Genomic DNA, 16,789 nt, shown 5'->3' with positions numbered 1-16,789 from the left:
AATGAGCCCTCCCACGGTATTCTAAGACCACTGGGTCAATATGACCACCCCTGGGAAAAAAAACAAATAAACACGCACCCGTGATCTTTCTTCTGGCAAAAAATGCAAAATTCCACATTTTTGTAGATAGGAGCTTGAAACCTCTACAGTAGGGTTGTCTGATACGCAAAATATGATGGTGTGATTTTCATTAAGTTTCTATAATTTTTAGGGGGTCTTTCCCCCTTTTTTCGAAAATCAGCCAAATTTTCTCAGGTGCTTAACTTTTGATAGGTAGAATTAAACTTGATGAAACTTATATATTTGAAATCAGCATTAAAATCCAATTCTTTTGATGTATCTATTTGTATCAAAATACCGTTTTCTAGAGTTTCGGTTACCATTGAGCCGGGTCCCAATAACCAATACTATATGTTAACATTGGGAAAAGTTCATAACTTTCAGCCCTCCCCCTGGGGGCTCCAAAGGATTAAGTCATCCTAAAAGACATATTTATCAAATTTTAGACCATGCTGAACAAAATGGCTATCTCAAAATTTTGATCGGGTGACTTTGGGAAAAAATGAGCGTGGGAGGGGGCCTAGTTGCCCTCCATTTTTTGGCCACTTAAAAAGGGCACTAAAAATTATAATTTTAGTTCCAATGATCCTTCCCAAAATATTCTAGGACCACTGGGTCGATACGATCACCCCTGGGGAAAAGAAAAAAAAACAAAAAAAAACAAATAAACACGCATCCGTGATCTTTCTTCTGTAAAAAAATGGAAAATTCAAAATTTTTGCATATAGGAGCTTGAAACCTCTACAGTAGGGTTCTCTGATACACTGAATATGATGGTGTGATATTCATTCAGGTTCTATAACTTTTAGGGGGTCTTTCCCCCTTTTATCGAAAATCAACCAAATTTTCTCAGGCGCGTTACTTTTAATGTGTATAACTAAAGTTGATGAAACTTATACATTTGAAATCATAACTAAAATTTGATTCTTTTTACGTATCTACTTGTAACAAAATTCTGTTTATTAGAGTTTTGGTTACCATTGAGCTGGATCGTTGTTTACTAACAGTTCGTTGCCACGCACTGTTTGATATTTCTTGATCTCTCTTGTATCAACCGCTCAAACTTTGTTTTCAATTTTTATTAGTAATGAAACATGCAAGGTATATAATAGAATTTTGTATTTATAGTTTCTTAATTTCAAACGGTCAAAAAGCCAAACTATTTTTTTGATAGGTTTTGGCAAGAAGTGTTGTAAGTGCTTACATTCCATGTTTAAATAAAAAATTGAATTTCTAATTCAATTAGAAATTCAATTAGAAAAAAGACTCAACAGGGACACACACAGAGAATCATACCCTATCCCCCTGAGTCTGAATTTATATAGTTTCAATGTAGTTCTTAAATAGTTTTGTTTACGTTTCCTCTTTTTTAGATTTTGATAAGCTTCACCGGACGTGTCTGACCACAAACTACGTAAAATCGATTAGTATCGATCGTAAAATAGAAGTATCGTCGTACTCGTACAAGTATCGATCATAAAATATAGTCGTACTGCATGCTCTATATAGGAATCGTTCAATGGTTGCAATGGTGTGTTAAAGTAACATCAGTTAATTCAAAACTCGTAAATAAAAACAATAGCTATTTTGTATTTTCTACTTATACTGGGCCTGCAGAATATTAACTTTAATACATAGTATTAAAATTTACAAAATAGAATGTGAGGTATTTTACATCAACATTGTAATACGCTTAAGTTTCATATAGTTTTTACTTAGTTAATACATTCAAAAATAAAAAAGGACAACTGTAAAGGAAAAACTGCCAGCTGTTTAAACAAACTAAATCCTAATAAGTCAGTCAGATAGAAGTTTGAGAGAGAATGAATACTATCCATACTAGGGCTACTACCACTACTAAGAATCCGTCCCACAGGAGACTAGCCTAATTAGCACATTCCTCCTCCATCCAAGTCTGTTCAAAGAATCTATCTTCCCTCCTTCCCATGAAGATCCCATTTCCATTAAAAATTTTTCTGATAGCCTCTTCCCCCTCTGCAACTCTGGGACGACATGTTTTTTTGCTCCAGATGGCTGGCCGAAAAGTACAATTCCTTAGTCCTTTCTTCGTAAAACGCGGCCTAAGTGTCTTAACTTTTCTTGCTTTATGAACCTAAGAAATGGGATCAAAGTAGCCTACCAACGATGTAAAAAAAAGCCTCTTACCGTTGTAACCGTCATTATTGATATCTCCTAAGTTAGACATACTCATTCCAAAAAGTCCTTTTGAAATGCCGGTATAAAGTCCTCTATTGACGCTCTCCATTGAACCCTAAAATAAAATTAATTTAGAATCTTTATTCTGTTATTAAACTTGTTATAAGAAGCGTTTACAACAAATCATAGGCAGCGCGCTAGCGCTGCCTGAGTAAAGAACGATGTGGGCACAATGTGTTTTTTTTCTCCATACCCGGGCACTTCCAATCGAAGGAGTTGTCGTAGAAACTTCAAAAAGGGCTCATTCGATTGGAAATTGGAGTGGATAGTGCCCTTTTTAATTGTCGAAAGTGATTGGGGGGTAACTAGCCCCCCCCCCATACTCGTCAGTTTCTCCCATACATAAACACAAAATTTTGAAGTATTTCTGGTTGTCAGTATAGTTGGTTTTCAGATAAAAAACTTGTTTTTTAGGAAGACACTTCACCACAACCCACGAGGCCAGGATTATAAGTTATACCCTGGGGGCATATAAGGTTATTACAGAAGAGGTTGTCGTAGAAACTTCAAAACAGGCTCATTCGATTGGAAATTCAAAGGGCTACTACCCTTTTTAATAGTCGAAAGTGATTGGAGGGCATCCAGCCCTCCCACGCCCATCATTCCCCCAAACACATCCAATCAAAATTTTGAGATAGCCATTTTGTTCAGCGTAACTGATTTCCAGATAGAAAATACGTTTTTGAGGAGGACACTCCCCCACAACCCTCAGAGCAAGGGTTTTAAGTTATGCCTTGGGGGCATATAAGGTTATAATAGAAGGCGTTGTCGTAGAAACTTCAAGAAAGGCTCATTCGATTGGAAATTCAAAGGGCTAGTGCCCTTTTTAATAGTCAAAAGTGATTGGAGGGCAACTAACCCCGCCCCCACGCCCATCATTTCCCCAAACACATCTAATCAAAAATTTTAAGATAGCCATTTTGTTCAGCGTAGTTGATTTCCAGATCAAAAATATGTTTTTGAGGAGGACACTATCCCAGAGCCCTCAGGGCAAGGTTTTAAGCTATGTCCTGTGGGCATATAAGGTATTTAAAAATACTTTATATGCCTTAATACCTTATATGCCTTTGGGGCATATAAGGTTATAATAGAAGGCGTTGTCCTAGAAACTTCAAGAAAGGCTCATTCGATTGGAAATTCAAAGGGCTAGTGCCCTTTTTAATAGTCAAAAGTGATAGGAGGGCAAATATCCCCGCCCCCACGCACATCATTTCCCCAAACACATCCAATCAATATTTTGAGATAGCCATTTTGTTTAGTGTAGTTGAATTCCAGATCGAAAATATGTTTTTGAGGACGACATTACCCCAGAGCCCCCAGGGCAAGGTTTTAAGCTATGCCCTGTGGGTACATAAGGTATTTAAAAATGGCGCTGTCATAGAAACTTCAAAAAAAGCTCATTCTATTGGAAATTCAAAGGGCTGGTGCCCTTTTTAATAGTCGAAAGTGATTGGAGGGCAACTAGCCCCCCCGTGCCAATCAGTCCCCCAAACCCATCCAATAACAATTTTGAGATAGCCATTTTGTTCAGCGTAGTTGATTTCCAGATAGAATATATATTTTTGAGGAGGACACTCCCCCACAACCACCAGGGCGAGGATGATAAGTTATGCATTGGGCATATAAGTTCTGATAAGTTTTGGGCATATAAGGTTTTTTATTTTTTTAAGGTTTTTTTTTTTGAAAAAATACTCATTCGATTTGAAATTCAAAGGCCTAGTACCCTTTTTGATAGTCGAAAGTGATTCGAGGTCAACTAACCCCCCTCTCATGTCAACCTTTTCCCCAAACACATGTTTTAGATAGATAGCCAATCAAAAGTTTTAGATAGCCATTTTATTCAACGTAGTTGAAAGTTTTAGAAATTAGGTCTTTAAGGACGAAAACCCCTCCCCTCAGGGAGGGGTTTTCACAGCCCTCAGGGCAAGGGTTGTAAGTTATGCCCTGGGGGCATATAAAGTTTTTAATGAAAGGCAGCTAGCCCCCCCCCCCGCACCCATTATTCCCCCAAACACATCCAATCAAACTTTTGAGAGAGACATTTTGTTCAGCGTAGTTGATTTCCATATAGAAAATATATTTTTGAAGAGGACACTCCCCCACAGCCCTCAGGGCAAGGGTTTTAAGTTATGCCCTGGGGGCATATAAGGTTTTCATAGAAAGAGTTGTCGTACAAACTTCAAAAGGGGCTCATTTGATTGGAAATTCAAAGGGCTAGTACCCTTTTTAATAGTCAAAAGTGATTGCAGGGCAACTAGCCCCCCCGCGCCCATCATTCCTCCAAACACATCCAATCAAAATTTTGATATAGCCATTTTGTTCAATATAGGCTAGTTAATTTTCAGATAGAAAATATGTTTTTCAGGAGGACACTCCCCCACAACCCTCAAGGCAAAGGTTTTAAGTTATGCCCAGGGGGCATATAAGGTTTTTATAGAAAGCGTTGTCGTAGAAACTTCAAAAAAGGCTCATTCGATTAGAAATTCAAAGGGCTAGTGCCCTTTTTAATAGTCGTAAGTGATTGGAGGGCAACTAAACCCCCCCCCCCCACCAATCATTCCCCCAAACACATCCAATCAAAATTTTTAGATAGCCATTTTATTCAGCGTAGGCTAGTTAATTTGCAGATAGGAAAATTTTTTTGAGGAGGACACTCCCCCTAAATCCTCAGGGCAAGGGTTTTAAGTTTTGCCCTGGGGGCATAGTAAGGTTTTTATAGGAGGCGCTGTCGTAGAAACTTCAAAACAGGCGATTTCGATTGGAAATTTCAAAGGACTAGAGTCCTTTTTAATCGTGATTTAATAAGTGATTGGAGGGCAACTAGTCCCCCCTAACACCCATTATTCCCCCAAACACATCCAAGCCAAATTTTGAGATAGCCATTTTGATCAGCGTAGGCTACTTGATTTCCAGATAGAAAATATGTTTTTGAGGAGGACACTCCCCCACAACCCTCAGTGCAAGGGTTTTAAGCTATGCCCTGGGTGCATATAAGGTTTTTATGGAACGCGTTGTCGTAAATACTTCAAAAAGGGCTCATTCGATTGGAAATTCAAAGGGATAGTGCCCTTTTTCATAGTCGAAAGTGATTGGAAGGCAACTAGCCCCCCCCCCTCCCAGGCCCATCATTCCCCTAAAACACATCCAATCAAAATTTTTAGATAGCCATTTTGTTCAGCGTAGTCAATTTCCTGATAGAAAATATGTTTTTGAGGAGGACACTCCACCACAAACCTCAGGGCAAGGGTTTTAAGTTTTGCCCTGGGGGCATATAAGGTTTTTATAGAAGGCGTTGTCGTATAAACTTCAAAAAAAGCTCATTCAATTGGAAAATCAAAGGGCCAGTTCCCTTTTTAATAGTCAAAACTGATTGGAGGGCAACTAGCCCCCCCCCCCACGCCCATCATTTCCCCAAACACATCCAATAAAATTTTTTAGATAGCCATTTTGTTCAGCGTAGTTGATTTCCAGATAGAAAATATGCTTTTGAGGAGGATACTCCCCCACAGCGCTCAGGGCGAGGTTTTCAGTTATGGCCTGGGGGCCTGTAAGGTTTTTATAGAAGGCGTTGTCGTAGGAAATTCAAAAAAGGGCTCATTCGATTTGAAATTCAAAGGGCTAGTGCCCTTTTTTATCTTCGAAAGTGATTAGTGATATTTTTTGTTGTTGTTGTTGTTTAGACCAGGGCACTTTCCAAGGCCAGAACAAAATTTGCACTTTACTGAAAATAAAATAAATAAAAAATACAAATGAATGTGCATTGTCAGTTTAATATACATAAACTGATATTTAGTAATCAAAATGTTAATATTATTTGATTTATTAAAGTTATAAAAGTAAAAACATTTATATTTTTTTCACTAAAGTGCAAATTTTGTTCTGGCCTTAGGAAGGCATAGGGGTTTTACGCGCAATTTATGTTAATTTCTGCTCGTTTTGAATTTAACTCGGTTGTTTATCGTAATTTCTGTTCGTTTTGGGTTTCATTTATTTATCGATGCTGATTTGTGGTAGTTTCACGCTTGGTAGATTTTTTGATTTTTTTGCTAATTTTTTGTTTAATGGAGTTATTTACTTTTGTTTGAAAAACTTATTTTGTGGAAAAAGTTTTTTTTTAATTAATCATATACAAAAAGTATTGCAATGTGGGAGCAAGTAAGAGTCACAAGGCATCTAATAAAAATAGTTTTAACTAATAGCGGTAATCGAAAGCCATAGCCCGCCTGCTGAAACCAGTCGAACCTTGAAGAACGTGTGTTTAAGATTTTCTCTCCGTCCCTTTTTATCTCTTTTACTCCTCATTAGAACTAGTTTATTTTGACTTATAGAGGATTATGTTTAAATTATTAAAATTCCAATTCAGTTTGGATTTTTAAGTATTTCGAAGTCCTCTTTGTCGTTTTTACTGCAAAATTACTAACAATAAAAAGACATAGATCTTAGACATGTCTATGTCTAATGTCTAGACAAAGACATAGACAAAGACAAAGACATGTTGATATTTTAAGGTATTTATTTTTCGTCAAGCTTCACATTGTCAAGTGTGAGAAAGCCTTATTATAACCTAACTAAATTGTAAAAAATAGCAAACGCCTTATTATAACCAAACAAAATTGTAAAAATAGCAAAGTCTTAATATGGTCTTTGTGTAAAAATAACAAATCTCAAATTGTGAAATCTGAGTTAAGCAAGATATACCCTTGACTCAACAAGGTACAAAATTTTACATAAAATGCAAATAAACCTGTCTGTTTCAAAATCAGATTCAAAGCTAAAATATCAAGGGATAATAATTACATCAAAACAAGGTTTTTTGAACATAATGAAAGCGGTAACCGTCATTTTTGAACAAAGGACTATTATTGGCCTCAGAACAAAATGTGGGATTGTATAAAAACTGGTCTCTAGCCAATGGGAGACAAGAATGACAAAATGAGACAAATCATAAAATAATGATTTTTAGGGAAGACATGGGTAGTCTTTTTTGGAACCAAGAATGAGTAAGTGTTTTCTTTATGATTAGAATAAAAGCTCCCACTAAGTCTGTCTAAATTTCCCTTTGAGAATAAAACTGAGATAAGAAATAAACTTCTGAAAGATTTCTGTTTCCTGAGCAAGACCAAGCCATACACAAAATAAATTCAACACTTACATTGGAGACATTTAAACTGATACTAGAGTCAGAGCAGAAATTCCCATTAGAGGATTGTCAATAGACTTATAAAGGGTGTATTAATTAAAGGATGCGCAATCTAACTAAAACAGATTAGCAGCAGAGAAATATGAACGCAAATAGCTTAAGACTCTAGAAATTTTATTATACTTGGTGATTTAGGTTTATAATTCGGTTAGAGTATATTAATTAACCAAGGCTTTCGCACTCTAGACAAAGTACAGCATTTTTAAGGATTAAAATAGAAATAAAATTAGTTTCGTCCCAGAAACTGCAACTTGTGAATAACCTAAGATTCAGGTAAAAGAAAAACCCCTTCACCAAGAAAAATAGATTAAAAGAGCTTTGTGCCCCTTCCTTCCAGCTTAGTGACCCTTGGAACTTGACAGGCATTTATTACAATATTATATATAAGAAGATTGGAACTATAGGACAATAAAAATATTCCTTTCTTGTGTATTCTCTGACGTTTATACGAAGGGGAAGTCCATTGCTCTTTTTAGCCACTTTGCATTTCTTACACCCGTGCCGATTTTTATGTATAGGCGAGCTTGATGTTTCACAGATAGGACAGGAAAGGGGAATTAATTTGTCAGATTAAGAATTTCAATCTCTTTCCGTCCAGAAAGATTCAATTTTCTCTGATAAAGCTTCAGTTTATCAATGTTCCAAAGAGAATTAACCTCTTTTTTAAGATATAAACATAAGAACTGGTTTAGTTTAAAGAAATAATTTGAGATCTAATAACAGGGTTATTCCTAGTTTCCGAGAAACAATAATTCGAAGCAAAGAATTTTTATTACCTTGGTACCCAAGTCTTGTCTAATTATTTAAGAGTAACACTTGAAATTAGAAGTATTGATAGCCTAGAGCTGCATTACTCCCCTTTTTCGGCAAACAACGAGGAGTAAACAACAGCCGACCTAGAAGAGGTGTCAGATGAATTAAGAATAATTAGAAAAAGAAAATTTTTCATTTTATTCTGTTTATAAGCAAAATCAGTTGTCACTGGATTCTGAGTACCGACCTTACCAACGTCTCAGATATAACACGCTACCAAATTTTAGCCCTGATAAGTAGGGACAATCTTACAACTGGTGACAGCGGTACTAAAGTTCAGTGCAACTTTCGTTTAAATGGGGGAGGATTAATAAAAGGTATAAATTTTGGTAAAATTAGTTCTCTGTTCCTCCCAAGAAGGTGTGTGTTCAGTTTTTCCAATGATTATTGTCAAAACCTATTAGAGAGAGAAAAGTTTGAAAAAGTGGACATTAAAGAAATTTTTTTTAATAACTTGACGTAAAAGGAAGTTTAAACAGCCTTTTTACCTTCCTAAAATTCTTTCTATCTTCTCTTTTTCTTTCTCTTTGTTTCAAGTTCTATTATCCAAATCGTCTATAATTTACTCAAATAGGGCCATAGGTTAATCATCTTTAAGTGTGTGTAATCATAATACTAAACTTGAGGGTTAATTTAAATCAGGGTACTAAGCAAATTCTCACACAATTTATAAAGAGACTCATTTTAGCGATTTAAAACAATTTAAGGGGTCAAAATTTTCCCACACTAAGAGTTGAAAGGAATAAAACCCTCATGAGTTCAAATGAAAACAAATTAAAGAGTTAGACAGTGCCCTACGACAAGCGCAAGAGGTGAGAATAAGAGCAGAAGAGAGTGCACAAGCTAGAATAAACTCTCTGCAAGAGCAATATGGAGATACCCCCGTCACAAGTAGGCTTCAAAATATATTTGTAGAATAGGGCACCTCCCATCTCATTACTAAAATATCCAAATGAAATTCATTCGTGGATTACGACCCTTAAACAAATACAAAGGAGTTTAGGAAAAATGACATTGCTATGAATAATGAAGCTATTTGCTTCACATAGGGAGAAATCCAAAGATTCGCAATGAGCTTAGACATTTCTAAAATTGGAGATTTAGACCATTTAGAAAAACTTATAAAAGAAGCCTTTTTACATGAAAAACCAGCCGCACAAAAACTGCAAGAACTCCTATCCGAGAAACAAAGGCCATCTGAGTTGGTACACCAATTTCACTCCCGGATCTGGGGAAAGGCAAAAGACTATGCAAAATATTCTCCTGGTATAAGATCAGATGACATTCCGATTAGTACTTTTAAAAGTGGCATGCTCCCTTCCATTGGAAGAAGAGTACTAGAACAATCTAAGGCCTCAGAAAACCAGGATGAATTATTAGCACTAGCAAAAAGATTCGAATTAATTGATTTAATGTATAGGGACTTCTCAGACATGTCCTTGGGAGCAGCAGTAGTAGACTCAAGAGACAAGAATTCCCCTAGAGAACAAGGAGTTAACTCCAGAGTAGAATTTAAAAGCAAGGGAAATTATAACTACGAAAAAAGAAAATGTTTTAATTATGGGAAGCCCGGACACTTAAGATTAGACTGCAAAACCCCAAATTATACTAATTGTTGGAAACTCAGACATTACCAAAAAGATTGTTGGCAAAAGGCAGCGTGTATAAGATACCAAGAATTAGGGCACAGTGCAGACAAATGTATAGCCCAAAATCCTATTGAAAAAAAAATAATCAGGCAGGACTTAGAGGAAGTAAGTCCCAAGCCTGAAAAAAAACCACAAAACCTCCTTCGAATCTAGATGATCATATTTGTTTTGTCGCGTTACAGGAAAATAACACCTAACCAAGCTCCTTTCCGTTTATGTGGACTGCTAAAATAGCAGACAAATTTTTTGTAAAATGTTTTCTAGATAGTGAATGTCAAAGGAGCTTATTAAAAGAGGAAATATTTCTAAAACTTCCATTTGATGTTCGTAGACGACTCAAACCATCCTCCCGAGTCGTGAAATCCTTAAGTGAACATACTTTACCGCAAATAGAGGAAATAAATGTAGCATTCTGCATTGAAGATGAGGCAAAACTAAATGAAAAATTATTTTGGAAATTTTTAGTCGTCCCAGAATGGAAATTCGACGTAATCATAGGATACGATATTCTAAACAAACTAGGTTGTATATCAAATTTAAGATATAATAAAATTTCTTTAGGGAACACAAGTAAGGAGGAAATAAATTCCCTTGCGTTTTTCACTGAAGAATTTTAGGAAGAGGGTCGGCATATATAGCAAAATAAACCTGTATTCAGGCCAACTGTTTTAAAATCATTAAGGCCAAGTTGTCGAATCTGTCAGAACCCTTTGTAGCTCATGGGGACACTATAGCGTTTACCCCGAATATTGAAACGCAATTACACATATCCCCGTCACTATGTGAAACTTATAAGAATTCAGTAAAAATAGTTTATTTTAATACTAGTGATGAACCTCTTAACTTACTAAGACACAAAACCGTTGGTTCATATGAGGTAATAACTAGTGATTATTTAAAGGATACGACTCTTTTAGCAGCAGGATTAATAGAAAATAAAGAGGAATCCCTGTCTACAGAGGATGATAAAATAATATGTGAAGACAGTGAATTTTTGAAGAGAATTAAAACAGGCTCGTTAAGCTCACAAAGAGAACAAATAGTAGAGACAGTCTTATTAAAACTGAAACGAGCTTTTGCAACTGGACCTTACGATGAAGGGAAAAATGACCTTCCAGGATATAAAGTACAAATAGACCTAGATATACCTATTAAATGTGTTAAACAATTCCCTTTGCCATTTTAATGACAAAATATTTACAAAAACACATAATCGAAATGGCAAGAGTAGGAATAATTGAAATAAGACGTTCCAAGTATACAGCTCGAATATTTTGCATAGGGAATCCCGGAAAGGATGGGAAAATTCCAAACAAAAATTTATGGGATGAAAGCAACAACCGGTTTCTCATAGATTTAAGGGCAATAAATAAAGCAATAAAAGTCTCACTTGGGGTATTCGTAAAATTTCAGAGGTCATCTCTGACCTATCTAATAAAACCAATTTTATTTCAACAATTGATATTAGAAATAGGTTTAGTCACTGTAACTTAGCTGAAGAAAACCAAAAATATTTTAGTTTTTTCAAATAAGGGGATTTCTTATGTATTTAAACGCGTAACACAAGGGTCAGCTTTCTCACCTCGCGCTTTTGTTGAACTTCTAAATCTGGTCTATAGACCCGAATCTTCTTCATTTTGTCAATTTATGTAGATGAATTGACAATACATACTTCAGGGAACTTTGAAGAACATTTGAAACATATTGAACTAACCTTAAAAAAGGACATAAAATTTAATGCAAGGCTTAATATTGATAAATCCCAGTTCTTTTCAGAAGAATGTGACTTGTTAAGGTTTCGAATCTCCATGAAAGAAGTAAAACCACAAGCCCAAATATTAGAAGCTATAAATAAATTAGAACTACCAAGTGACGTCACAGGAATTAGCTCATTCCTAGGCTTAACTGGCTATTACAGAGGTTTCAATCATAATTAAGCAAAATTAGCCGAACCTTTAATTCGACTAATTATAAAAAACGTTCCTTTTATCTTCGGCCCAGAACAAAATGTAGCTTTTAAGAAATTAAAGACAGAATTATTAAATCCAAATAGTATTTTTATAGAATTTCCTGATAAAGACAAAGAATTTTACCTTGCCGCGGATGCTTCGGAAAAAAGTATTGCTTCAATTTTAATGCAACAATGCGAAACAACTGATAGATTTGGAATAGTAGCGACATATTAAAAAGTTCTGAGTGGTGCAGCTTCTAGGTTTGATCACCGCAACAGGGAACTTTTTGCCTTAGTACAAAGTTTAAAGCACATCCAAAAGGGATATTTATGGGCCGCGAAAACTCCCATGTTTGTAGACTGCGCTGCTCTCACGTAATTATATAGAATCGTGGTTCTCTCAGACAACGACTTTTATAATTATCATCACATTAGCACTAGCAGAAACCTTGCTGACTATTTGAGTCGCCCTATCTGAGAGTTTGTTAAGTAAAATAGGTCAATTAATCTTGATGAGTTAAAAGTAGAGTATTTAGCCCTAATAGGGGACGAGGTCCCGATTGTTTTCTTTGGGATAACTAAAGGGGAGATGAAAAGATTCCAACTAGAAGAACCTGAAATTGAGGTGGCAATCAACTAAATAATAGAATTATAAAATAGACTCTTAGGCTTAAAGTCTCCCCAGGATACATATAAAAAAATGAGAAGTATAAAGAGGGTATAAATGAACAGTCGAGCAGGACTGGTTTGACCAGGCCCTATGAGTGATGTGAGTCAAATATTGGTAGCTCAAGCATTCCCGGAGCTATCAAAACATCAGAAAGGGGTGAATTCAGTAGTAGTACTTAAGAGGATCTTCCTTCTATGGGAGGGAACAGGCCTGTCAGGGATAGATGCTTGATCTCTGCGTCTATTCATGGCAAACTGAATGAGGTCAAAGTAAAGGTCAGTACACACACGTGTGTAATTGACAGCAGATCAGTTTTACGAGTGAAATTGAGTCCTGCGAACGACAAGTTCTGGGGGTGGAACTTGCGAAGGCCAGGACTAGGGAAGGTGTCACTGGCACAATGAGTAATTTGGCTGGGTCCAAAACGCCAACGGATCTGGAATCCGAGAGGGGCGATACGCTAAGGATACGAAAAGTTCTGGCAGTGTAACTTGCGAAGACCAGGACTATAGAAGGAGTCACTGGCACGGATAATTGGGATGGGTCTGGAATACCCACAGACCTAGACACCAATAGGGGTAAGCCGCAAGATACCGAAGAACTTCCAAAATATGACGTTTCGGGCAGATATCAAATTAACAACACACCAGAAACTTCAAATTTGGGGAAAGGGAATTCTTTTTTTTGTAAGGTGGTTAAGAGATCTCCAATTGATCCTAGTAGATGGGTAGTTGTAAGCCATAGACGATTCAGAGAAAAGAAAACAGATGCATCAATTTAAAATTATTCTAAAAAACTAATTAGTGTAATCATTAGTCTTATGCATACGAGCCTTTCCCTAAAAGCACACATGGGGACTGTGAAAACTTTGAATAAGTTAAAACAAAGTTGTGTTTTTGAAAATATGTACTGTCAAGTTGAGGAGGCAGTAAAGGACTGTGATCTATGTTTGAGGAGAAATAAGGTTAGCGCTATATATCCTAACCTAAGAGAAAGTATTTTTCCCGATCAGCCATTTTACATCTGGTCAATGGATACCACGGGAAAATAGCAACTTTGCGCTAACGGTGACCAATATATAATTATCGCAGTAGAGCATTTCACTAAGTATGCAATTATGGCACCAGCCAAAGACCTCAGGTCAAAATCAGTGATGGGATTTATGATAAAAAAAAATTATATCACCTTTGGTGAAATATGGATTTCCTACTGTTGGATAATGTTTCATGCTTTACAAGCAAAACCTTTAATGAAATGGCCAAAGCATTAGGATTCAAAATCATACATTCATCACCTAGAAACCGCCAATCAAATGGGTTAGCAGAAAATAGAAACAGTAATCCTTTCCATTCTTCAAGCAGAAAAAAAACAGTTTCCCATTTATTGTCACGAATCCTGTAGACATGCTTAAAACAATTTTCGAAATTGAGAGCTCACTACCAATAGGCTATTGAATATCGGTTAATTATAGACGTTATGGCTTATTAGAACTTTATAAATCGACTAGCTGCAATGTGGCAACCCAGAAATTCAAATTGTTAGTTATTTGTGATTTCTCTATATAAAAAAAACAAGATGAGTTCAGAATGCCCGAAATGTTCAGCATTCCATTTCCAGTGTATAACACTTCGTATTTATTTCAAATTGAAAACGAGTTTAAATTTTTTGGGTTGAGTAAAGATCAAACTAGATATTTCTTAGAAGATTATAATCTAGAAAAGGAATGTAACTTAAAAGGTGTACCATTATTATGCAACCACTTTTTTCTTATTAGTAGCGCACAAATGAATTCCTGTTGTTTATCAAACTACATGGAAAATAGCGCATTAATTAACAAAGTGTGTGGAAACAAAATTATAAAGGATGATAAAATCTTAACTCATAGAATTGGAACCTCCTTTCAAAGAAGAAACAAGAATACATTTCGAATGCAAAACAGAGAAAAACAATAAATTCGCGTATATAAAGGAAAGCTCAATAGTGGAATTGCCAGAAGAATGTTCTCTAACAGCAGAAATGTTAAAGATAAATGGGACGTATAGAGGACACATTGCAAAGGAGATGACGCCTTCAAATATATCTATAATAAGCCTAAAAGGGAACCTCTCCCGAGCCGGGATACACAATGACTGGGACAATGAATTCGAAGATTTAATCTCTATATATTTCTTAAACAACCCTAAGACGAAGATTGGCCTATATGAACTGAGGAAAATGCATATTTCCTTAAGAGAAGACAGAGGAAAGAAAATAGCTAATTATTGGACATTTACTTTCAATATTTTTAATCTATTTAAATCTTTAGTAGGACTAGTTTCAATAAGAATAATAGTAAAAAAAAATAGGAAACCTATGGGTAGACTATAAGAAACAAAAGTCTCAAGGCTTTCACGTAAGACTAGAACAAGAAGAAATCGAATTAAATTGATTCTTAGCAAATGTATGATTTCCTTAAAGAAAACAATAACTGTACTAAGAATTTAAGTGTGGGAGGTTGTGAGAAAGCCTTATTATAACCTAACTAAATTGTAAAAATAGAAAAGCCGCATTATAACCAAACTAAATTGTGAAAATAGCAAAGCCTCATTATGATCTTTGAGTAAAGATAACAAATCTCAAATTGTGAAATCTGAGTTGAGCAAGAGATACCCTTGACTCAACAAGGTACAAAATTGTCGATAAAGTGCAAATAAACCTGTCTGTTTCAAAATCAGATTCAACGCTAAAATATCACGTGATAATATCACATGATAAAAGTTACATCAAAACAGGGTTTTTTGAACATAATGAAAGCGGTAACCGTCGTTTTTTTACAAAGGACTATAATTGGCCTAAGAACAAAATGAGGGATTGTATAAAAACTGGTCTCTAGCCAATGGGAGACAAGAATGACAAAATAAGACAAAGCATAAAATAATGATTTTTAGGGAAGACAAGGGTAGTTTGTTTTTGGAACCAAGAATGAGTAAGTGTTTTCTTTATAATTAGAATAAAAGCTCCCCATAAGTCTGTCTAAATTTCCCTTTGAGAATAAAACTGAGATAAGAAATGAACTTCTTTAAAGATTTCTGTCACCTGAACTAAACTAAGCCATATACTAAATTAATTTAATACTTACATTGGAGACATTTAAACTGATACTGGAGTCAGAGCAGAACTTCCCATTAGAGGAATGTCGATAGACTTATAAGGGGATTATTAATTAAAGGATGCGTAATCTAACTAAAACAGATTAGCAGCAGAGAAATACGGGCGCAAATAGCTTAAGACTCTAGAAAATTTATTATACTTGGTGATTTAGGTTTATAATTCGGTTAGAGTATATTAATTAACCAAGGCTTGGGCACTCTAGACAAAGTAGAGCATTTTTAAGGATTAAAAGAGATTTTAAGGTAAAAGAAAAACCCCTTCACCAAGAAAAATAAATTAAAAGAGCTTTTTGCGTCTTCCTTCCAGCTTAGTGACCCTTGGAACTTACCTGGCATTTATTAAAATCTTATATATAAGAAGATTGGAACTATAGGACAATAAAAATATTCCTTTCTTGTGTATTCTCTGACGTTTATACGAAGGGGGACTATATTCCTCTTTTTTAGCCACTCTGGCATTTATTAAACCCGTGCCAATATTTATATAAAGGCGGCTTTGATGTTTTACAGATAGGACAGGGACAAAAGGGGAATTAAGTTGTCAGATTAAGAAATTAAATCTCTTTCCGTCCCCATAGATTCAATTTTCTCTGATAAAGTTTGAGTTTATCAAAGTTCCAAAGATTATTAACCTCTTTTTTAAGATATAAACATAAGAACTTGGTTTAATTTAAACAAATAATTTGAGATCTAATAACAGGGTTATTCAGTTTCCGAGAAACAATAATTTGAAGCAAAGAATTTTAGTTACCTTGGTACCCTAGTCTTGTCTAATTATTTAAGATTAACCCTTGCAATTAGTAGCATTGATAGACTAGAAATAAATTACTCCCTTTCTTTCGGTAAACAACGAGGCGTAAACAACAGCCGACCTAGAAGAGGTGTCAGATGAATTAAGAATAATTTGAAATAAAATTTTTTTTCTTTTATTCTGTTTTATAATAAATATCAGCTGTTGATGGATTCTGAATGTCGATCCTTACCCAAACCTCGGACATAACAACACGCTACCAAATTTTAGCCCTGATAAGTAGGGGCAATCTTACGCAAGAAAGAAGAGATGAATTTTTTTCTCTTTTT

The 16,789-nt window shown here is 35.4% G+C and overlaps 1 protein-coding gene across 2 annotated transcripts in view; it reads right to left on the bottom strand.

The window, feature by feature from the left end:
* The window catches only part of LOC148943588 (integrin alpha-PS4-like), a 338,717-nt gene that overhangs the window by 150,797 nt on the left and 171,131 nt on the right, over positions 1–16,789 (bottom strand). For both annotated transcript variants that reach the window (XM_089101816.1, XM_089101817.1), the window contains one exon: positions 2,227–2,332. In XM_089101816.1, coding sequence (XP_088957942.1) covers positions 2,227–2,332 — 106 coding nt within the window. The remainder of the gene's footprint in view (positions 1–2,226; positions 2,333–16,789) is intronic.

Source organism: Artemia sp. Qi Xiang Cuo, chromosome 15 (assembly GCF_049724085.1).
Source record: "Artemia sp. Qi Xiang Cuo chromosome 15, ASM4972408v1, whole genome shotgun sequence".
Taxonomy (NCBI): domain Eukaryota; kingdom Metazoa; phylum Arthropoda; class Branchiopoda; order Anostraca; family Artemiidae; genus Artemia; species Artemia sp. Qi Xiang Cuo.
Note: the sequence above shows the minus strand (reverse complement) of the source record. Positions and strands in the feature narration are given on the sequence as shown.